At 42.1% G+C, this 15,933-nt stretch overlaps 1 protein-coding gene across 1 annotated transcript; it reads left to right on the top strand.

Moving 5' to 3' along the window:
* The first annotated feature begins 4,599 nt into the window (after nucleotides 1-4,599).
* UTP23 (UTP23 small subunit processome component) lies at nucleotides 4,600-14,960 on the top strand. The gene is made up of 3 exons (XM_009571404.2): nucleotides 4,600-4,835; nucleotides 8,239-8,413; nucleotides 9,280-14,960. Exons 1-3 carry the CDS (start codon nucleotides 4,648-4,650, stop codon nucleotides 9,664-9,666), a joined length of 750 nt encoding a protein of 249 aa, XP_009569699.1. The 5' UTR covers nucleotides 4,600-4,647; the 3' UTR covers nucleotides 9,667-14,960.
* Nucleotides 14,961-15,933: the final 973 nt, after the last annotated feature.

Raw genomic sequence — 15,933 nt, 5'->3', positions numbered from 1 at the left:
AGCTAAGACTCTTTTTCTTATGAGTCACTTCATGAAAAGGCTTCACAGGTATATGCATTCTCCAGAAACCCACAATGTCTAGGAAGGCTTATGTTTCCACTTTGTTAGTTGGTGGAGACATGGCTGTTATGTTGTTGATCACATCCAATGGGATTTGGCAACACCTATCTTGGCATTTAATTCCTAAAACCTAGATGTCTTGTGCAGGTCCCTTGACCTTGCTTCTCTTTATAGCAAAACCAGCTGTCAAAAGAACTTAGATTATTTTCTCACCTCTCTCAAAAACTTCCTCTGCTGTATTACCCCATACAATGATGTCTTCAATATACTGCAGATGTTCTGGAGCTCCACCCTTCTCCAGTGCTGTCTGGATCAGTCCATGGCAAATGGTAAGACTGTGTTTCCACCCCTGGGGCAGTCAATTCCAGGTGTATTGGATGCCCCTCCAAGAAAAGGGAACAGCAGCCTGCATTCTGCTGCTAAAGGAATAGAGAAAAATGCATTAGTAATATCAGTTGTGGCATACCACCCCGCTGCCTTTGATTCCAGTTCATATTGCAGTTCTAACATGTCTGGTACAGCAGCACTAAGTGGTGGCATAACCTCATTTAGACCACAGTAGTCCACCGTTAAATCTTCATTTGTTTTTAGCCTTTTGCACAGGCCATGTAGAACTGTTAAAGAGTTAACGAGTTTTGCTGATCACTCCTTGATTTTCCAGTTGTTGGATCAGATTGTGTATGGGAATCACAGAGCCCAAGTTGGTGCAATACTGTCGTTGATGAACCGTGCTGTTAACAATTGGCACCCGTTGGTCTTCAACCTTAAGCAATGCCACAGCAGAAAGTCCTCTGTAAGGCCAGGCAAGGCAGACAGCTCTTCAATATTCTCTGTCTCTACAGTTGCTATACCAAAGGCCCACGTATACCCTTTTGGGTCTTTACAGTATCGTCTTTTGAGATCTTTTTAAGTCTATGCCAAGGTTGCGTGGTGCATTAGGTCCAGTTACAATGGGATGCTTTACCCATTTGTTCCTGGTTAGGCTCATTTCAGCCTCCACTACAGTCAGTTCTTGAGATGCCCCTGTCACTCCAGAAATAGTGATGGATTTTGTCCCTTTATAATTCAGTGGCAATAGGGTGCACTGTGCACCAGTATCTACAAGGACTTTGGCTCAGTAGAATACAAGGAAGTGTAGTTCCCCCAGTTTATCTCTTCAGGCTGGCAGCTAAACTGAGTGTTGATCTTACCCCAGACAAGGCCAAAAGTGTAATTCAAAACAAGGCTTACTAGATAATGCCCAAAATTCTCAGGTAAGGCCACAGCTACACATATTGCATGGTACATTACAATGACACCACAAATAACAAGTATCTCTATTACCCAGTGATTAAAATTGGTAACTGCCAGAATGATGAGGAGAGCAAGTAAGCTGTAACATCTCACCTGTCTCACATACCTTATTCAGGAAACTAGCTGTAAACAAAATTACACAGGGAAATATCATTGGGGAAACAGCTTGCTATAAATACTAGCAAATAAATCAGGTTTAGGACATTCATGATGTTAGTTGCCTTTTCTCAGTGCCTCCAATCAATAACACGCAAAAAAAACTGAGGGCCTATATGCAGGTGGCCACAAGTCCCATGATCCATTTTTCGGCCATTAGTATCTGCATTATTACTGAATATGTTATCATTTTAATCAACAGTCAGAAAAAATTTACAAGAACAAAATGTAATCATTTTCTCAAAAGCAACATAAACTAGCTGTCTGTTTTAATTTTCCAACCCTTCAGCTCTCAAGGAAAAAAAACCAAAAAAACTGTAACACTTTCCAATTGTACTTTTCAAATCTGCCCTGATAAGCTTCAAGACCAGCAGCTTCAGGCTTGCAGTGCCTTATCACTCTGCCCAGTGACCCTTATCAGCAGAGCTGGCCAAGGATGGCCGGCTGAGCCACTGCCTGCACTTGAAGACACAGATTTTTTTTTCCCTACAGTTCTGGCTGAGCTATCTGGGCAGGTTAGGTTAGCGAACGTTCCAGAGTGGTTCAAAAGGGCCCAGTTTAGGTCAGTTTGATCCAGTTTGGCCTGGCTAGCTTAGTCGATAGAGCATGAGACTCTTAATCTCTGGGTTGTGGATTTAAGCCCCACATTAAGCGCCAAATAACTTTCACAGTTCAGCTCCAGCCCAGGTAAATTTCGGCAGCTAAAGCCGTGCAGCTGGAACTCCCACATCCCTTCCCTCCAACCCCCAGGGAAAGGGGAGAAAAAAATGAGAGGAAAAAGACTTGTGGGTTGGAAACTAAACCTACAGCTTTAAAGAAATTATGATAATAATAATGATGAAAATAATTAGAAAGTAATAAGCTATATACAAATATATGAGACGGTGCCCCCACCCTTCAATGACTGTACATCACCACAAATACTGCAGAGCAGACACAAGGGAATGGTTCCACAGCTAGGGGAGAGCTGAGCTCAGGAACTGGATTCAGGTACGCACAGATCTGGGATCAGGAGCAACCAGACAGACAAAGTCCTCACTAGACATCAGCCATCAGAAAAGAGGGATGATACCCTCAGGATCTTTCAATTATATACAGAGTATGACATATATGGGATGGAATACTCTGTTATCAGTTTAGGGTCATCTGCCCTACTTGCCCCTCCGCACAGGTGTGGCCCTTTTCCACCCTTTTCCACTTGAGGATGGCCTTGATTGCTGTAGGTATAAGTAATAAGCATTGGCCTTTTTGCATACCAATGCCCTGTGTTATCACTTCTAGAAAGAATGCTGTCTGAAAAACATACAGTTATCTTTCAGAGAATAAAGTTGCTTAGAATGACTGAGTTAAGAGGTGACTGAGTTAAGAGGTACAAAGCTGACTCCAGTTTAGCTTAAATCACATCTTAATAAGAAATAACTGCCTCTCTTAGGACAGTTCCTTTTGGGAAAAAAAAAAAAAAAAAGAAAGAAAGAAAGAAAAAAAGAAAAAAAGAAAAAAGAAAAAAGAAAAAAGAAAAAAGGAAGAAAAATTAAAAAATCATCTAAATCATCTAATGAAGTTTTACTTTGGATTCTTGGTGAGAGTTTTTGTTTAGTTTTTTAAGTACTGAAACTATGATGTCAGATAGAGGACCTGCAACACCACACCACTATCAGAATATAGCAGCCACAGGACTGAAGTTTAATAAAGACCAATGAATTCAACTCAGGCTCATAGAGTACAGCATGTATCTGTGTATATCCATGATATTCGTGAGCCCACACAACTGTGCCCTCAAGACAGCTGGAAAGAAGGATTTAATGACAAACAAATACTGTCAATAGCACAGTCACACACCATGGAAAATGCTCTCAGTCACCTGTTCTTGGCACTTGCCATCCTGTAGCCACTATAAGTATCTTCCCATTTAAACATCTGAATTTCTAGAATAACAATTAAGTGCATCTTAACACTAACTAACCTGCTTAGAAGCAGATGTTTCCCATGTCTATTTGGTAGCAAAATGACTAATATGACAGGTGGATATTTGCTTAAATGCCCTTAGCGCAGTCTGGCTGATGGCTGTGAGCTAACTGGCAGGTACCTGCAATTTTCTGCTTGCAATACAGTCGTCCCTGGCAGAAAGATCTCTGTCATTGTACCTGCACAGTGAGACAGATGTCTCTAATTATAATTTATGATGGTGTTAAGCTACCACATCCCTTTGTCTGCCTAAAATACAGACATTAAGTTAAGTTTCTTAACTGCCAGATGTCTGGTGTGCTCAGGTTTGCTGATGAACAGGGAGGAGTTTGTACAATCTAGCTTCCTGAATGACAGTTATTTCCCCACACCACAGGGAAAATAAATTTTCTATTTGTCATAAAAAAAAGAGTATTAACATGTAGAATATATGTGCTTTTCAACTTTAATTCATTTTCTGCATACAGAGCTTTGGTTGATGTACCCAATACGGGCAAAGAATCAAAGCAAGTATTGTGTAAGTCTTCCTAAGGAAAAGATGCTGGTGGATGATTACACTGCAGTGACAGTGAGGTCTCTGGGACAGTAACGGTAATTTTATCATCATACTGAGTTAGGAAAAAAAAAAACCCAACCTATCTTGTGTATTTCTGATCTTAGCAAATGCCAGGAGCAAGTTGAGAACCACAAACCTGGGGAAATGAGCAGGTTTCATAGAATGGTTTGGGTTGGAAGGAACCTTAAAAGATCATCCAGTTCCAACGTCCCTGCCATGAGGACAGACACCTTCCATTTGATCGGGTTGCTCAAAGCCCCATCCAACCTCCTCTTGAAGGCAATGGGTATAAACTGGAGAGGGGCAGACATAGACCAGACGTAAGGAGGAATTTCTTCACTACGAGAGTGGTGAGGTGCTGGAATAGGTTGCCCAGGGAAGCTGTGGATGCCCCATCCCCGGAAGTGTTCAAGGCCAGGCTGGACGAGGCTTTGGGCAGCCTAGTCTGGTGGGATGTCCCTGCCCATGGCAGGGGATTTGGAACTGGATGATCTTCAAGCTACCTTCCAACTCAAACTACCCGATACCTCCCCGCCCGCTCCCTGCGGGCCCCGCGCCTCGGGGGGCGTGTCGAAGGCCCCGCCCCGGCACCGCCTCCGCAGGACGCGGGCGGCGCCATGAAGCTCACGCGGCAGAAGCACGCCAAAAAGAACATGGGCTTCTACAAGCACAACTTCCAGTTCCGCGAGCCTTTCCAGGTGCTGCTGGACGGCACCTTCTGCCAAGCCGCGCTCCGCAACAAGATCCAGATCCGGGAGCAGCTGCCCGGGTACCTGGGCGGCGCCACGCAGCTCTGCACCACACGGTAGGGCCGGCCGCTACGGGGCGAATGCGCGGGGAGAGCCGGTGTGCGCATGCGCGGGGTAGGTAGGCACACAGGCCCGGGTGGGCGCGGGGTCCTGTGCGCATGCGCCGGGGGAGCGCGAGGGAGAACGCGGAAATCGGGAGGCGCGCGAGCCGCCGTACGCGTGTGCGGGGCGCGGCCACGGAGCCCGCGCATGAGGCGCAGTCGAGGAGTGGAGCCTCCGCTCAGGGGCTGCGGGCCGTGGGGCGCCGGTTTCGCGTGGCCCGAGGGCGGTGGTCGTGGTGAGGGGCGGGCGCTGTGGGCTCTAGGTCACTTGCATAGAATCAGAATAGTTTGGATTGAAAGGGACCTTAAAGACCATCTAGTTCCAACTCACCTGTTATGGGCAGGGACACCTCCCACCAGACCAGGCTGCCAAAGGCCCCATCCAAGCTGGCCTTGAACACCTCCGGGGATGGGGCAGCCACAACTTCCCTGGGCAGCCTCTTCCAGTGCCTCACCAGCCTCACAGTGAGGAAGTTATTACTTATATCCAGTCTAAATCTGCACCTTTTCAGTTTATAGCCATTCCCCTAGTGCTATCACTACAAGCCTTTGTGAACAGTCCCTCTCTAGCTTTCTTGTAGCCCCTTCAGGTACTGGATGGTTGCTATAAGTTCTGTTCTGAGCCTTCTCCAGGCTGAACAAGCCCAACTCTCTCAGCCTGTCCTCATAGCAAAGGTGTTCCAGCCTTCTTATCATACTTGTAGCCCTCCTCTGGATCCATTCCAACAGCTCTATTTTCTTCTTATGTTGAGGATTCAACTTGCAGAAGGACAGGGGCTGCTTTCTGTGGCAGCTGCTGTTCTGAAAGCGGCAGAAATGGTTAGAGGGGTAAACCCCGGTGTGAGAATTCATTGATAAGTTTTGTTGCAGCTGGTTTGTAGGTTTAGTTGGATTGTAATATAAATGTTTCTTGTATCAAGAGATAATATGCAGACAGCCTTCAGACGTGAATGAATAACTTGAAAGAATAAACACTCTCTTACAGTTGCAAGAATTTATTGATATGCTTAATTGTCTTGTAATTTGTGGCTGTTTTGGGTCAAGAGATAACCTGTCTTAGAGCTGTGAGAATCTATTGATGTGCTTAATTGACTTGTGAGATGTAGTTGTCTTGGGTCAGGAGATAACCTGAAGGGAATCTGCAGACATGGTTGGATAACCTAAAAAAATAAACATTCCTTGAGGACTTACACGGTTCTTTGTCTGAAACTAGTATATATACCTACTGCTTTTGTAAGATGGGACACCTTTTTTAGAAGGGCATCTGATTCAGCGCTGAATTGTAAAATAAAAATATTATTGCCTTTGCTTTGAAGACTTTGTCCTCTTCAATATTTTATCAGTGCATAAGTGTTTCTCACACTGGTGTGTGAGGGACATCTGCATGCAGCACTTCCCATTCCCAGAGTCTCCTTGGTGAAGTAAGAACAACAGAGGCAAGCTGAGATCCCTCGGGCAGGGAGGAAATTGCAGGGTGGCTGGAGTTTCAGCTGCCGGTGAGGGATTGTTTAGAGCAAGGCTGTTCTCAAGGGAGAGCAGGGATGTGCTAGGCAAAAGCATGGAAATAAAACATGCACAGTATGTTCACCTGAAGTTCACAATGTTTTGTTTAACTTTGTATATTGGGTATGATAAAATCTCCCTCACTTGGAGTTCGATAATGACAAAATAACCAGCTGCCCATCGTGGAGACAATTACTGAAAATCTCAGAAAGATGTATACCCTAGGCTACAAAAATAAAATGCTGAGACATCATGCAACACATGCAGAACTGGCCTGTACTTCTAAACAGGAGAAAGTATAAAGTATTTTCACACTTCTGTTCTGAAAGGTTCACTTTGGAATCACTTTGATCCAAACTGTGTTCCAGTCATGTCTAAATGTCACTTTTTGGTTCCTTCTTTCAGCAGTATCTATTGGATCTTTTTGACCTGTTTTCTCTTAGGGCAGCTGAATAGACTCGTTTTCTCTGCTGTCAGAATGTTAAGTTGGTGAGGCAGCACCTCAGTGGCATGACCAGAGCTTCCCTGAGGAGAGGAGCTGGCTCACTGTGTGTCTTTGCAAAAAGAACAGACTAACATCTCTACAAAGACTGTCTGCAAAGGCTAAACTTTCTTCTCTTGAAAGAAAAATAATTGCTACCATATCCTTGAAGCTGTATTTCAAGGACATACATTCCTGGCTCTGTTTATATTTTGTATTAGATTGGTGCAAAAACAGTTGCCATTTTTGTTATTGTAAACTGTGATACTTATTTTGCATTATAGGTTTATTTCACTGAGTTTATGTCCAACATTGTTCAGTTGGAAAGCACCAGTTCTTGTCGATAACACCTGGCTGCCTGTCTTGCAAATGACTCTGCAGAAGCTGCATGATCTAGGTTGAGAAACTCTACCTTGCTTGGCTTACTCACCAGACCTCTCCTACCAATTACCATATTTTCAAGCATCTCAGCAACTCCTGCAAGAGAAGATTTTCCACAACCAAGTGGCAGCTCAAAATGCCTTTGCAGAATTTGGTGTTTCCAGGACTGCAGAATTCTATGCTACTGGAATAATAGACTTGTTCCTTGTTGGCAAAAATGCCTGAACTGTAATGGTTCTTATTTTGATTGATAATTTTTATTATAAGCTGGGATACACCTCCTTTAAAAAAAAACAAAAAAACCTCTGTTAAAAATGGCAATTATGTTTGCACTAACCTAATAGTAAGGCTCAGTGGCCAAAGTAACTTAGATTTCATCTCCTGTTCATTTCTGAGTATCCAAACTAGCAACCTCATAGCATGGTATGCTGTCCTGTATGAATGTCTGCTCTAAGTGCTGGTAAGAGGAGCAATTTAGTTTTGCGTTCTGTTGTTTAACTGGAATGTTGTGACGCCATTAACTATTAGATCTTCAATCATATGGGCAGTCTTGCATTTTTTGCTTGAGTTGATTGTATTCTGGTAGGAAGTTTGAAGCAAGGTGATGGACGCTAATCCAGCATTTAACTTGAATGCAGGGATTCATCAGTTTGTGCCAATTGAAGTAATTTTACTTGTTAAGTAGTACTTCATATGCTAGGTGATATCCAAACATAAATGTGAAGGCTTAGCATTGTCACAGATACAAAATATTTTTAAATAATTTATTATGGCTTAATGTTGTTACTGGTGGATCTTGTTTGGAACCAACAAAACTTGCTGACATCTTCAGATGTGCTACTGCTCTCAAATTACTGGGTGCCATTTACAGATCATAGAGCCTGAACAACTGGGCATTTCTCATTCCTAATTAACTCACGTCACCCTTTTGCTGTTGTAAAAAATGTGTAGTTATTTTCTTGTTTAGAAATCACTGTTGCTTTTGGTTTTCAGATGTGTTCTAAAAGAACTGGAGTTGCTGGGGAAAGAACTGTACGGGGCAAAATTAATTGCCCAAAGATTTCAACTTAAGAACTGTTCTCACCACAAGGATCCTGTGAGTGGTTCGGCCTGTTTATTTTCCATGATTCGAGAAGGCAACCCTCATCACTTCTTTATTGCTACACAGGTAAATGCTCATGGAAAATGTAACTCCATTTTATTTGAAGTGATCCCTTGATATCAAAGGATAAGGAAACCTGCAGAAAACTCAATTGTGAGATTTTTAAATAGCTTGTGGGAATTAATCTTGTAAAGCCTTGCTCGCTGTGAAGTGTGTTTGCCGATTATGAAGAAGGGAAGCTTTTGTCTTATTTGAATGACTAGATTCTTTTACCCTAGAAGGATATTGCTTAGTTTAACAAAAGGTATAGAAAACATGCTGAGTACCTATTGACAGGTAAGAGAACAACTGATGAATGTTAATTTACATATTGCTTGTGTGTGCATCTCCTGGCCTAAACAGATTTGCACAGTAGTCTGAAAAGTGGTAAACAACCATGTAACTTCAATTTTAAGACATTGTGGAGGTTTTAACTAAAGGCTAAAGGTTGAACTTGTGTACAAGTAAGAAAGCAAGTGTTTTCTTAGTCTGTTACTGGGACTGTGTGCAAATTATATATGTTATATATGAAATGGCTAACGTAAAATTCTGTATACTTCTGTAAGATACAAGGAGTTTAAAATTATTTGTTATAGAAGAAATTATTTTACTTTTACTTCTTTTACTACATAGTGATGAACTGGGATTTTTTACTCAAAAAATGAAAAAAGGAAATGTATTAACATTTTCCATTAGAAGTACAGCTAATCAGAAGGAGAAAAATTGAAATTTAAATTGCTCTGAAAGGCATCGCCATGTATATCTGCTAGATTAAGTTTCTTATCTTTTTCATAACGTAATTTGTCTTCATAGTTTTGTGTTAAAAGTAGGTACATTTGAATTGCAAATATAGTTTAATCCCATAATATTGACTAAAGTATTCGATTTTACAGGACCCGGATTTAGCAAACAAAGTGAAAAAGAGGGCTGGCGTTCCTCTCCTCTTTATTATTCAGAACACTATGGTGTTAGACAAACCTTCTCCTAAATCTTTGGCATTTGTTCAAAATATGCAGACAAATCAGCTTGTTCCAGAGCACCAAAAACAAAGTATTGTGGAGCTTAAAGAAAAAGCAGGACTAGCAAACCAACAAGGTGAAAAAAGAAGAAAACGCAAAAGGGCAGGTGGCCCCAATCCTCTCAGCTGTCTGAAGAAGAAAAAGAAGAAAACACAGGAGGGTCAGGAAGCTTCTGCCGAAAAGAAGAAAAGAAGAAAAAGAAAGCGAAATAGGATTAAAGCAGAAGCTGTGCAGTCAGTGCAGAAGAATGAAGAGGAATAAAACCATCTTTGTAAACAATGCAGGACTTGAGCATTGTTTGAACTTTGCAAAAAACAAGATTAATATGCAGTCGTGTGAAATCAAGTTGTTAATATTAAAACTTATTTTTCTGAAGTGGTTCTGCTTATTACTGCATCTCAAGAGTTGCAGGTGATTGTCCTAATAATTTATGCTGTTGTTTAGTAATTGGTTTTGTGACAAGATATTTAGGAACACTTATGTTTCATTATTCTCTCTGGCATTTTAATTCCTGCCAGAGAGTTACATGATCGGTGGCAATTCTTTAGAAATGCTTCGTGGGTTTCACATGGGGTTTGGTGAGATACTGAACGTTTTTCTAAATATAGGGTAGTATTCTTACCAAAACTACTTTTGACAGTTGTTCTGTTACAGAATGTGGAATTGGCCTAAAAGAGCGTAGTATCTTATTTGTCTGTGTTGTTTGAATACAGAAGTTAACTCTTGCAAAGTGGCTGGGTGCCCTCAGGAAGCCCCTTCCAGCCTAAATTACTCTGTAAACTCCATGTGAACTGATAGATTTGTGGTTCATGATCTTTATTTATTCAGATCCGGAAGGGCATGTAATTGTGTTGATATTCCTGACATTATAATGGCATCTCTCATGCGTCTAGTTTATGTCTAGTTTATTCTTCCTTTTTAAATAGGAAGAATGCAACTTAAAAATACTGAATCATAGCTTTGACTAACACCTAATGCTGTCACAGTATAGCGCGGCTGCATAGGAGTTGTGAAATACAGGCAGCTGACAGTGTTGGGGCTCTGGACCCTGATGCATGTTTCACTGTTCTGTAAGGTTATGAACAGAATAGAACTGGGCTGGAGGAGGGAGCTGCCAAAATTGTTTCAAGTACCTGATTTTCTTCAGTGCTCTTTCCTGTACCTTGCAGGTTGGGTGGCATTAGGAGGCAGACATGAGTGACTGAGATGACCTAATAGAGGAGTATGCAGTATTGTACATGCTGTAGCACAGGGGTGCGGTAACAGTGTTCCCAGTCACCTCTTGCCAGATTTTTTACTTTTCTCGTTACATTTTTACTTAACCAAGGTGTAATTCTTAAACCTTTCTGTTTCTTCACCTATATGAGTCTAAGCCATTATTTTAAACGGTCCTGGAACCTGCGTGTCATACATTTTCAAAGTGGTTCTCATATGTGCACTAGCTGTCTGGGTTCTTGAGTGTCAGGAGTACATACAGAGCTAGAATGTGTGCTACTTTCTTTTGGCTTTTCAAACTATAAGGACAGTTGTTCGATTGTGTTTGAGAAATCAGCTGGAGTCATGCGAGTTGGCCAATTGTAGCAGAAATTGCTGGGTTGTGCTCTAGAACGTGCAGAGATTTCCTCCAGGCAGCACAGGGGAGCTACATCAGTGTGCTCTGCACTTGCAGCATGGTACACTGCTGCTGTAACCCCAGGCTGAGAGCATTCCTCACAACACAGCTGCTAGGAGTGCATTGTGCTTTTATTTTTCCATATGAGAGACCATGTGTGCCTTGGGAACTGACTGTGAGAGAGCGAAGCAGCAAGGAAGGGTGCTGTACTTAAGGCAAAAGCTTTAAACATTATAGTCATGTTCATCATGGTATTGTTCCTACATTGGTGGCTAACAGTAAATCCTGAGGAGAAATTTAATAACTCCTAAAAATTCCTTAATGCAGCATATTTGTTTAATGTGTATCACTGTTCTCAAACTGTCCTGTTCTCCTTCATTTTTTTGGGCACAGTGCTGTATTAATGTAGTTTTGCTTCCCTGTCCCTCTCAAATATTGCTTGTATTTCTTCCCCCTCTCTAAAGCCACCTGCAGAAAGCACTGCTGTAGGAACAGCAGAAATGTTTTTTAGAAACTGAGCAGAAAATCCACTGTAACTATTTACAATGGTACCTTTCAGTGCTGTTGAAACGCAAAGCTTACATACACCTTTTTTGAAGACAACAGACGGATGAGCATAATTGCGGCCAAAAAAGTATATTTTAACAGCCCTCTTATGACTCCCACCTTAAGGAATTTAAAACAATATTTGTCTGTGTTTCCTTAGTATTTTGTTAAACCGAGTAATGGTGTTGCCATTGGTAAGAACTGGAATGAAAAAGGAGTGAGCTCTTCAGAGACAAGCTGTAAAATTTGTCTGCAGCATAGCTGCAGCTCTCCTCCAGTGAGGTAGATAACTTGTCTTTTGGTTTTGGAAGAGAGCTCCTGCCCAGGCAACGAACAGAAGCAATCAGACCCTGTGTTGTTACCATTTTGAAACTTGAAAAAAACTGCCTTAGTTTCAAGTAAAACAAGTCCACCAGGCCAATGCCTGTTGTATTTATGCCTTTAAATCCGTAACGCTAAGACCAGCCTGTAACACTGAGCCCAGCTGGTATGGGCTGGGCTTGTGTAAGCACACGCTGGTGTGGCTGCCTGTGAATGGCCCCATGTAAATGCTCTCAGGTTTAGCTGGCCCAGACTTGAAACCATTCTGAGCTCCTTCTGATAATTCAGCAATGTAAGTCACTGGGAGCATCCCTCAGCATTGTGTAAAACACCACTGTGGTGAGAGAGCTAACTGTTGTTGTAGCTGTTCATTCTGTCTTTTGCCCAAAGCCATGGTGGCCAGTCCTGCTCCCTTATTGATCAATATATGGTCTGGAGATCTGGCCACATAGACAGGGTCCCCAGGGTGACTTCTCTAGTATAAAGTTTGGGATCCTTTTGCTGCAGTGTGTCAGAGGGACTTGTTTTGGTTTTGAAACTACAGAATGCCAGAGGTAAATTAAAGATTGAGTGACAACTTGTTTGGGGCTATTGATTTTCTCCTTTCTCAGGCAGGGTAGATGTGTACCCTGAAACCTATATGGTACTTCGCTAAATCTTTTTTTTTAAAGAAAAGGGATAACCAGTGCTGTACAGCACAACGTATACTACATATACAGAGTAATAGAATAAGAGAACAATAGTGCTTCAGCCCCAGTCTGCAGGGCATTAATGCTGCATTCAGGACAGAGTCTCATCTACCAGCAGCAGAAGGTATTTACCCAGACTGCCTGCCAATTCAATTGGCTGGATTTATACGTTGGTGTGATCCGGTATTGTACAATAAATCACTCACTGAGCATCTGTTAACAACACTAAATAGATGAGTTAATTAGAAGCTTCTGGAACCTGGTATGTTTATGAATCATTAAAGTAAATATGAATATGGTATGACTTGAAGAATAAATGCATTCTGGTGGTGAAAGGAAAATGGGATGTCCAGAGCAGTCCTGCTCATTTGTTTTCAGCTATGCTGGTGCAGTGTGAATGACTTCTCCATCAGCTTTATAGTGTTCCTGGAGTTTCTTGAACATGTTCTGTCAGATACAAGATGAAGAACGTCAGAACAATACCATTATTTATACTCATTGCATCTTTCATATAGAAGTTTCACAAGCAGCTACTGTATATTTCATACCTCTGTGTGGGCGTAATATCTCACACAGGGAGCAGTCGGAGATACGAGGAATGAACAAATAAGAGCCCCAGCAGGTGTTATCATTTACAATTTGAGGGAGAAAAATTGCAGTGTACCAAGAGAGAATGACAGAAAGCAAAAGTTTTCATACCCAGAGTCAGAAGTGAGAGAGAGAGAGTGCACCTTGTGATTTAGGAATGGCCTAAATAATGCCAGGAGAGGAGGTTGTGATGTATTTCTGGTAATTATTATGTCTGTGCTCTCTGAGCCCCAAATTTGTCTCAGAGAGCTCAGCTGTCTGCCTACCGAGGCAGTCATTTTGCAAAAGTTGCTTCAACTTTTAGCAGCAGAGACAGGCTGGGCTTTCTCGGGGGAACTTTATTTTCTGATTTCTTCTGCTGCAGTTGAGGAAAACACGCAGCTGCTCTGTGTACAGATACAGGGAAACAATGAAGCTGTTAACAAGGGTCCAATCAAAAACAACCCAGAGCTGAGAGCTGGGGGAAAGGAAAGACACAGCACATTAGTCACTGGTGTTGAAAAGAAACCAAGAAAAGAAGAAAATTTATATGAGGTTTTTTGGGTGTTAACTGGAGGAAAGAATTGGTCAGTAGCAAAGGTGAACTAGAAGTGGCTTAGCAGTCAAGGAGAGCAAGGAACAACGTAAAAACCATAAACAACTGAAAACAAAATCTTTCTAATACCCGTAAGAAAACTTCATTGCCCTTTCTGACTCTGTTTCTACCTTTTCAAAACAGGGAGCTGGACTGACTAACCAGTCACAGCTCCTGCGCTGATAGCCTGAGAGTTCCTGCAGAATGCAGGATGCCAAACACTCTTTGTCTTTCTGGTTTTTCAATATTACACACTTTGAGGCACTGTCAAGTTTGCAGCCAAATCGTTCTTTTGTAAAGCTCGCCTGACATTGCCTGTGGCTCACTGCCCAGCACACAGATATTGCATCCAGGAGCAACCTTACACATGCCATTATTGGTAGGGTGAATCCATGTAGTTCATTGCCCCTGAGGGTACTTTCAGCAATAGCCTAGGATAGATTGAGACTCTTCTGGCTGTAGAAATCATGACCCAAGGCATGGTATGTGTTTTTTTTAAGTATAATCTCCTTCCATGAACTCAGTAGGGGACTTCAAAAGTTTCATGTTGCAGTCTTCTAGTTGATCCAGAATGATCTTTTTGCCATGTTCATTCCTCTGGGGCCAAAGATGCTACTGATTTGACTCTTCAGGGTGGTTACTCTTTCAGACTGTCTTGGAGAAACACTGAGGAAATTTTTCACTTTGTAAATTGGCGCCCATTTCGACAGGCAAGTTTTCAGAAAACATGAAGAGAGCAGTTTCTAGAATTCCTGGCTCCCTCTTTCCACCCCTGACCTCTCTTTCAGCTCCCAAGAATACAAGCAGGGCTATTCCAAGATGATCCAAAAATCTGTCTAGCACAGCATCACGCTTCCAATAGTGGCCAAAAGCTGTTCCTCGGGAATAGGATGAAAATAGAGAAAACATTTTTTTCGTACTTCCCCAGATGACTTTCCAACTTTATGACAATTTGTTAGGGAGCTCCTGACCCAGGAAAAATATTTTGTTTTTAACAGCACACAATGAATTTCTGTTTCGTTAGTTTGTCCAGTGTCTCCTTGAGACCATGTAAACTTTAAGCTTTTAATTTTCTGCGGTAAGGGGTTGCACAATTTGAACACATCTTAGGAAAAATACTTTCACATATCTGTTTTGACTTAGTAGCTAGGCCTTGTAATGGATGAAACATTTAGCAGTCATTCCTTAGTCATCCTTCCCATGCCACTCGTAACTGCATAGACCTCTGTGTTATTTCTACTCATTCATCTTTTTTCCAGGTCAAAGCGTCTTCTGCAGCACCTAACAGTAACACCTAACAGGAAAGAAGATTTCAGCTTATTCAGGCTCACTTGAGAGAACAAGAATGTCTCTGCTTTCTGATGGATTTTCTTCAAGGAAGAGGATAGACAAGAGTGGTCTTGTAAGAAAAGGCATAAAAATGGAACTCTGCATTCAATTCATGGTTTACCACTTGGGTGCCTGAGCTGAATGGCATTGCCTCTGGAAGTGTCTTGTCTTCTCACCTGTGGAATGATTGTGTCAATTTTTATACAGCACCCTGTTCAATTGCATCTTGAAAACCTCCAGTGGCATGAAATCCACCATGTCCCTGGGAAGGTTGTTCCACTGAATTATTGTTCTTACTGTAAAAAGTTTCTTTCTTATCTTAATACGAAAGCTCTACTAGTGCAACTCGTTCCTGTTGCCCCTTGTGTTCTCCATGTGGCTCCTTGTAAAGAGAGTCTCTGTCCTACTTGTAGTCACTCTTTAAATACTGGAATACAGTGATGAGGTCCCCCTGAGCCTTAACTTCTCCAGGGAGAACCAAACTAACTCCTTCAGTCTTCCCTCACAAGGCAGGTTCTCCAGCCCCCTGATCAGTCTTCCCACTTGTGCCAGCGTGCCACCCTGACTGAAAACCATTGATCACCACCCTCTGAGTGTGTCCTGTTAGCCAGGTCCCTGCGCATCTCACTGACCACCCACCCAATCTGTATTTTTCCAGTGTGTCCAGGAGACGTTTGTGGGAAATGGTGTTGAAGATCGTACTGAAGTCCAGGTGAATAACATCTACTGCTTTCCCATGTCAAGACAAGATGTTATTTTGTTGTTTAAGGTGATCAGGCTAGTCTGGCATCATTTGTCATTGGTAAATCTGTGCTTTCCCAATCATCTGTTTCATTTGGTTAGTGATAATTTCTATTAGGAGTCATTCC

The sequence above is a fragment of the Cuculus canorus genome, chromosome 2, assembly GCF_017976375.1.
Source record: "Cuculus canorus isolate bCucCan1 chromosome 2, bCucCan1.pri, whole genome shotgun sequence".
NCBI classification, from domain to species: Eukaryota; Metazoa; Chordata; class Aves; order Cuculiformes; family Cuculidae; genus Cuculus; species Cuculus canorus.
This window is presented reverse-complemented; position numbering and strand designations above follow the sequence as displayed.